Raw genomic sequence first — 8302 nt, forward strand, 5'->3', positions numbered from 1 at the left:
TACCTGCTTGGCCATACTTTCCCCACCATGGCCAGATTTCTACAAGGGAAGCACATGCCAACCGAAAGAGCTCAGAACAGAAAAGATTTGGAAGTTCCCTGAATGGAACACGTGACAGTCAGAATTTAGATACCCAGAATAGGCTCAGTAGCAGATTAGGATGACCAAAAATGCCTGACCCTTCTAATTACTGTGCTGCTCCTTGGAGGCGGACACTTACAATGCCTGGTGTTTTGTATTACAGTGCTTTGGGTAGGTCGAATTGATGTAGAGCTCCAAGCAGCTCCAAGAGCCTTGGTGATCCCCTATGGTGTGCATGTCTTTGGTCCTCAGAACTAATGCGCTTCCTACTAAGCCATGCCTCTGGGGTCACAGTCCCACCTCTTGCACAAAGCAGGCTGTTGACCCCAACAACTACCTGAGACTATTACATTATCTAGAAGGTGCCCACCCACATTGGTACAAGGGGTTTTCTCACCAGAAAGTTGGGCAACCCAATGAAATCCCTAGTCCTTTTTGAGAGCTCCTCTTGAGACACATCATCAACCCTGGCTGGTGTGACAGAAACAAACCTTCCACCAAGAAGTAGAGGGTAAACTCTAAGAAGAGGGAGGCCTCTGTTCTTGGGGCTAGCCAGGCTGTGACCTTTAGGAGACCCATTAACTTGGGTAAATAGACAGAAGCTCTTCTCATCTATGAACCAACATCTTCATAGCAAGCATTTGGTGTCTGATAATGAAATCAATTTGTTAGTGGCTGTTGCATGTCATGTGGCCCAGGAGTAAATAGGAATTTTTAAAAGGTAAATGAGAGCCAGGGATTGCTGTACCCATCAGATAGAACCAGTTATATTAGAAGTGATAAGTAAAAGTGGAAATACTATAATTTCAGGGCAGATCATTAGTATGTTGCCCTCATTCCTTTAACTCTTTGCTAACAGAGTCAGTGTCTTAGGAGATCCATCGCAAAAGATGCCCCCCAGCTTTGGTTTTGTAAGGTTGCTTGTGACTCAGAGAGTGCTGGCCTCATTCACAGATCCAACCTGTCATCCTGTAGACCAAGGGACTGTGGCTCTTCACTTTGAATTAGGAACTTTGGAAATGACCAGAATTTGCTTTCTGTCCAGCCACTGTAATACACAAATGACTTAAATTGGGGCTCTTAAAGCAGAGCTGTATTTCCCCAGTTGGAGATTTTCTTAGAGCCAGCCCGTAAAGTAAATGTATGCTGGAATAAAACTGGAAAGTTACAACTGGATGGAGCCAGCTTTCCTTCCTCCATGATAGGTGAGGCTAACTAAAGTCTGTAGATAATAGAAATTGTTGGTTTTATGGTTTTAGCCTCCCATCTGTTACGCCTCATCTTCTCTTGAGCTTCCAGGATGTCAAAAGTCTACCCCACCCTTTAGAGATGCTAAGGAAAGAATGGAGGGGTGAACCTCAAAGATTTGACTTACTCTCTATCCAACCTTCATAAGCAAGAGTTTGGGATGCTACTATGTTATTCAGAAATCATTTCTCAATTATCTAGCTTTAGTGGAGGGAAGTAATAGCCAGGGGAATGCAGACTATCCATTGAAAACAAAATCATTTCTCTCCTGCTTTAGAATATATCTTAGTTACTTTGACCTGGGGATCCATAACATTTCAAAATCTTAAGCCCATTAAATGGAGCCTGCATTTGAAGACAGTTGTAAAATGGTCAGGTGTCTTTATCTTGCCCCTGAGTCCCCTTCATTCTAGAAGGATGACTGGCATCAGTTGAAGCAAAACTCATTCTTTATAAGGTTTTATACTGACACGTTCTTTAGTGAACAGTGAGACAAAGCAAGTTTTAAACCATCTGCCAGTGGGTGAGCAAAAGCAAACAATGAAAGGAGAAAGAAATGGTCTTTTTATTAAAAGGCTGAAGGATAGGGAGAGATGTCAACAAAGAGCAGAAGGCAAGATATGGTGGGGGCAGTGTAAATGCTGCAGAGACATATGCACCCTCATTTTCCTTCATGCTGCTCAGGCTACAGACAAGTGATACGTGTTTTTCCCATCAGGTGGCTGGCGAGCGGTACGTCTACAAATTTGTCTGCGATCCAGACGCTCTCTTTTCCATGGCCTTTCCAGACAATCAACGTCCCTTCCTGAAGGCTGAGTCCGACTGTCCCCTGAATGAGGAGGAGACCTTACCCCTGACCCACTTCGAGGACAACCCCGCTTACCTCCTCGACATGGATCGCTGCCCCAGCCTCCCCTATGCAGAAGGCTTTGCTTATTAAGTGGCTGAGTTGGCAGCTCCAGCGCCAGATTTAGCAGTTCCCATTCAGGCAAATGAAGGCAGTGATTTTTCTTTGATTATTGTTATTGTTATTGTTATTATTATTATTAATTATTGGTTGTTTGGGGGGTTTTTTCCGCCATTCCCAAAGCTTGCCCCTGATTATTCTGATGGGCCTCGGCCTGGATTGGCACCCTTGAAAGGAGGATCCTAGCCAAGGAAGTAAGAGCAGGAAGGGAGCCACCAAGTGTGGCAGGAACCTCAGCTGCCACCCTAAAGAAGTCGGGGGTGGGGGAGAAGATGTCAATGGAGTTTGAGTTCATGCCAACCACCTCACACTGGATGGTGGATGCAAAGTAAAACACTGGGGACAGATGGCCCTTATGGCCTTGAGACTGTGTCCGGAGAAAGTTGTCATGACAATCACTTTGCATTGATAAAGGTTCATAGACACCTTCATGTTCCATTCAAGTAGCTCTAATTTGCACAAACAGTGAGTTGAAAAAGAAATTCTCCACTGACCGAAAACTAGCCGGACTCAGTTGAGAAGGGAGGCTCAAATCACAGAGAAGAGGAACTCCACAGCCCTGGATTTCTAAGTGACAAGACTTCAATCTGAAATAGAGACTCAAGCTGTTTTCTGTTGGCTAAGAAAGAGGAGGCCAAATCAGGACAGAGTTACCCGCTCCGTGGCCCTGAAGCCCCCTCCTCTCCCGAGGAGCCTCTTGCTTCTCCTGTCACCAGTGGAACAAGCTGCCTTTGTCCTCTTCCCGATCACGAGGCTCTGTCGGGGATGGCTTTACTCTTAGAAGAAGGGTGATTAACCCTCTTAACAGTATTTGGTTTTGCTTTTGATTTGGAATTTGGGATTGGGGAGGGGGGGCTGTTTTGGCAAAGCAGTTTCTAAAAACTGGTTTTTTGTAGTTTTTGTAGTTCCTCTCTCAGAAGCTCGGCACCGCTCTCCTCAGACAGGGCTGTGCTGACCTTCCCAAGATGCTGCAGCTTATAAAGGGCTTTGCTCAGGACTCCCATCAGAGCCAGGCCTGAAGCCCGTCTGCCGTCTGCCATCTGCTTTCTGCGCCCAATAGATAATGGAACATTTGCACCTGTGATGTATATTTTGGAAGCTTTCAGGGCAGCATGGATACTCTTCCTAGCTCTTCTTTGTATAGTTACCCATACTCACTGACATACTCTCTCTGGAAAGTCTATGTACATAATGCATTTCATGTCCATTTGAAACCTGGTCACAGTGTGGGAGCCTTTGAGGTTATTTCTATGGATCTAGCTGATGACTTCCATTTCATCCTTCTTCCTTACCCTTGGTCTATCAACCCTGCATATAGGATTCATGGGGTTTGAGACATATGTGTGATGCCTACAGGTAAAATAGAACCATTCCCTGACATGTTTCCCTCTTCTATTGTTCTGGTCCATTCATCGATTTTTTTTTTTACCTTTGTAAGTATGTCCACAATCATTCAAGGCTCAGAAGACATTGCAACCTGTTTAGGGCAGATCTCGGTTATTAGGCGGTGCTCCCCTGCCGTCATCTACCTGAGGTGTAAGTCTCAGCTTCCCCAGCCATCTAAGATAATTAAAGTGAACAGACCACAGACTTGGTGAAGGTGACGATTTTGACCCACTATCAATAAAATGTGCTCTGTTGGTGAGCGATGAGCCACCTTGGCCAGCCACACTGTTTCAAATAGTCCCCCTTATCTCTAAGAGCACATTGGGAGATGGGTCATCAGCTGGGATAAGGGTGTAGTCTGTGGCGATGGAACAGAGAGTTTCTCTGGGTAAAGCTAATTAGCCCATATAAATGGAACCTGTGACCTTGGCCTAATTAGCAACATACTGTAATCAAGATAACTGTTCCAGACAGTGTAATTATAGCTCTCTAACCTACACATATTCTATACGTATATGCATATTTTATTCTCCCCCTAAGAAAAGCTGGCTAAATTTTTTTTGTTGTAAATGCTGTATAGGATTTTTCTTCCTTTCTTTTTACTTTCATTGGTTTCTGATTTGTTTGGTTGGGTTTCTTCTCTTTTAGTCAGTGACGCTAATTCTTTGTAGCCTGAGCACTCCTTCCCCGTACTGTCTGTCCCAATGCATAGGATGGTGGCATCAGTGTGGCCTCCCCGGGAACCAGACTCACTGACCTCCTGGACGGCTTTAGCTTCTTTTCCAGAGTGGAGAGAGTCCCCAGGGCAGAAAGGTTTAATCTGGGAGTTGGTTTGGAAGCCTTTCCCCTGAGCAGGGCCATTTGCATCCTGCCAAGCTGCATTACATTCTGTACTGTGTACAATAAAGATGTTTGCTTTCAGTTCGCCCTCTTCCAAAGCCGCCTCTTTCTTTTTTCCCCAACATCGGCTTCCATGAGCAAAGGAAAGCTGTTTTCCTACCTAGAACCATTTGTGACCGTTCCGGTTCTTCACCAGGGGCGTGGTCAGAGGGAATCTTGGAAGGAGTCAAACAGGTCGTGCCCATTTGGATACTGGTCAATTGGGGCCCCTTCCTCTTCATGCTTGCTTTAGGAATGGACTTGGTTATCGGTGAGGCCACAAGGACTGTGTAGAGACTGTTTTCTCCTTGTCTCCAAAGCATTAGAGAAGAGCCTAGATCCAGCTGAGCCTTGCCCCATTCCACAATCCCAGCCAGAGAAAAGCAGTCCTGCAGCTGAGTCAATCATTTCTAGAATGTCCATAGCAGCCAGATCACTGGCCCTGGAGGTGGGAGTTCAAGCTCAGATCTGGATGTTTACCAGCTGTGGGACTTGGGGACATGTTGAAAATGAGTTTTAGGATCTTCCTTTGGGAAGCAGCATGATCCAATGGAAAGGGCATGGAATTTGTGATGAGTCCCTGGGTTTAAATCCCAGCTCTGCAACTCATAGGCTCTGTGACCCTAGGCAAGTCATTTCTAATACCATTGGCCTTTTTTCTTATCTCTCATGCTAGACAATTGGACTGAATGACTAAGTCCCTTAGAACTCTGGACCTGGGCTCCTTAATCCCTCCCCGTGGTGATCCTCAGGGTGGTCTCTTCACTTTCTAGTTCTAGGCCTCCATGATGGACAAAATGAGGACAACTCAACTTGCTATGTATTTTAAGCATGAGAACGTATTTTTGTGGTAGAGGAAGAAGCCAAGGCCTAGAAGAGTCCCAGATTTGCCCATTCTAATGTAACTAATTAGCAAGACCCAAAGCCCAACCTTCAGTGCTCTCCACCATACCCTCTCCAGAGAAGGCACACCGATACCCACCTTTGTGGAATTTCCCAATAAGGGATGCAAGCAAATAACCAAAAATAGGCATGATAAGGTCTATGTGAGACCCAGTGGAGAAAGGACCACCATGATGATTGTATTTTCTTATTACCCTTTCAAAAGTTTCTGTAGGAGCAGCTAGGTTGCACAGTGGATAGAGCTTTGGCCCTGGAGTCAGGAAGACCTGAGTTCAAATTCAGCCTCAGCCACTTAATTACCTAGCTGTGTGACCCTGAGCAAGTCACTTAACCTCATTGCCTTGCAAAAATAATTTTTAAAAAGTTCTGTTTCCATTTTTTTTTTGAACAATTGGTTCTTTCTAACCTATCCCAAAAGTTTATGGGGCCTTTTTATTTTCCCTAACCATGTAAAAGAAATTCTTTGCCTCAACATCAACCTGTCCTTTTCCACTGTTTCCAAAAGACCTAGACCTCCAGAGACTGAGGGACTTGTCTGGGATGTTTTTCCCTTTCGGTGCCTACTCCTTATCCTGGCCTCATGGTTTTAAATGAATTTGGGCTTTCAGAGCTCTTGTTACAGTGGAAACAACACCATGACCTTCTCTATGGCACAGAAGAGAGGGCTGTTGTGTACCTCCCAGCTATCTGACGGACTTAGAGAGCAATGTGAGAAAGTGTGTGACCATAGGAACCTGGAGCTGGCGGATGGGCCTCTAGAATAAAGGCTCCTTGGGGAATGAATGTGTGTCCTTGTCAGATAAATCTAATGGCTTCATTTAATGAAGGGAAGGGAAGAGGGAGCTGGGGAGATTGGCTGGCCATTGCCAGCACTTGGTTTTCTTGGCTCTGCACATGATAAGGTTTGTCCAACTACTTTCATTATTCAAGGGCTGATGCTACAGCGCATTTTCTGTATCAAGGTTTAATCTAATGATGTCTCCCAACATATTGCCTCCCTTTTAAGGTTTTGAACTATGACAAGGACAATACAGAGAATGTGCTGTGGAGTCCTAATTGGTTTCTCCTTTCATGAGCCTAGGGATATGCTCTGACCTGTGATTTCACTGATCTAGGGAATTCCTAGATGAGCAAGCTCCCATCAATGCAGACCAGTATTTTTCTTCAATTTAGTCTTAGAGAGCTGCTTAAAACACTAAAGTTGAATGACTTGTCCAGGGTCATACAGGCAAAGCAGTATTGTCTAAAATAGGACTGAAATTCAAGTCTAAACTAGCTACACCATAGGTCTCCAAACCTTTTTGATCATGTACCCAAATCTATTTAAAACTTTTTTCCTTGATAGGAGGGGAGGAACGAAGCAGATTTTTTTTCCCCAGTGGTACTTGCAAAGTTGCTACCGTGGTAACTAAGTTAGGGTTGGGCTATAATTGTCCTGAGAGATCAACTCACTGAGAAGAGGGAGGCAGGGGGGGTGGAATGGGGGGCTTTTGAGGTATAATGAAGTAGTATAGGTAAGTATATTGGAAATAAACCCAGGGAGTGGCTCCAGAGTTGATGTTATGCAATCCATCTTCCCATTCTCTGGTTAATCTTGAGTTTTACCACAGGCAGGGTCCCCACTCTGGAGACCATCATCTTATACCTGACTGCCTCTTCTCCATGAGCCAACTGGGGTATAATAATATTCAGTTTTTTAATATCGAAATGAGGAAGTGACAGAATGACACAGGAATTATGCCCTACTAACTGGCAGAAAGAAAATCAAAATGGTTCTCATATAGAAGAATAACTGATCATAGGCAGCAGCAGAAATTTAATATGGCCAACAATGCTTGCGTTAGGGCTTTTAAGGACTTTGCAAGGAGCACTTGAAACAAAAAGGAAGAAAATGAATTGCCTCCAAACTCACAGAATCCAAGGTTGATTATTTCAATATTTGTGGGGTCTATTGGCACGGAGAAATTGGGTGTTTAGAATCTAGAGGAAGACAATGCAATGCATCTTTTTCAATTACACAAATGAATTCTGACCTTTCCCCAGGTCAGTCACAATAAGAGAGCTTGGCAGAACCAACACAAAAATGGTCATTTTCATTCTCTGTCCCTTGTTTAAATGCTTCATAATCTGGCCTATCTTCCAGTCTCATTGCACATCACTGCTCTTCATACCCTCTGTGTACCAGCCAAATTGGCTTACTTGTGTTTCACTATTTCCCAGGAGGTACTCGACCTCCTGTCTCTGTTTTTCATAGCCAGTCTCCTGTGCCCTCCCTCCCTTCATTCAAGGCTCAGTTCCTGTGCCATTTCCAATGGGAATTTTGTCCTTAAAGTTTACTCCCCACTCAAATGATTCTGTTTTCCTGTGCAGTATCTGCTCCTACCAGAGGATTGTAAGCACAGGATAGGAACTTTTGTTGTTGTTTTGTCTTTGTATGAACAGTGCCTTGCACATAATAAATGCTTATTTGATTGGATTGTCTGGTGTATTGCTGGCATGCATAAACATTTGAATTAAGCTCCCAAGCAGAACTGGCAGAAGGAAAGTCATTACCATAGCTAGAGAAGAAAAGGGAATCAAGTCCTTTGGCTATATGGCTGAGTTTAACAGCTGTTCAATTAATTCAACAAACATTCCACACCTACCCTCTGGAAGTCACTGGGCTAAGTGTTGAAGATACCAAGATAAACATTAAATAGTCTCTACCCTCAGAGAGGTCATAGCCTACTCGGGGAGAGGGGAGGTCTTTGCTGGCTAAAAGCCTTGTTTAATTCAAGTCATCCCTTCTTGTCAATGGAAACAATTCAGCTGAAAAAAAACCTTCCAAAGATATGTTCC

At 44.3% G+C, this 8302-nt stretch overlaps 1 protein-coding gene across 2 annotated transcripts in view; it reads left to right on the forward strand.

Annotated features, from left to right (window-relative positions):
• ETV5 (ETS variant transcription factor 5) overlaps positions 1-4603 on the forward strand; it is a 62326-nt gene extending 57723 nt beyond the window's left edge. For both annotated transcript variants that reach the window (XM_074189551.1, XM_074189552.1), the window contains exon 13: positions 2048-4603. In XM_074189551.1, coding sequence (XP_074045652.1) covers positions 2048-2269 — 222 coding nt within the window. In that variant the 3' untranslated portion in view covers positions 2270-4603. The remainder of the gene's footprint in view (positions 1-2047) is intronic.
• The last annotated feature ends 3699 nt before the right edge of the window (positions 4604-8302 follow it).

The sequence above is a fragment of the Macrotis lagotis genome, chromosome 5 (genome assembly GCF_037893015.1).
Source record: "Macrotis lagotis isolate mMagLag1 chromosome 5, bilby.v1.9.chrom.fasta, whole genome shotgun sequence".
NCBI lineage: Eukaryota > Metazoa > Chordata > Mammalia > Peramelemorphia > Peramelidae > Macrotis > Macrotis lagotis.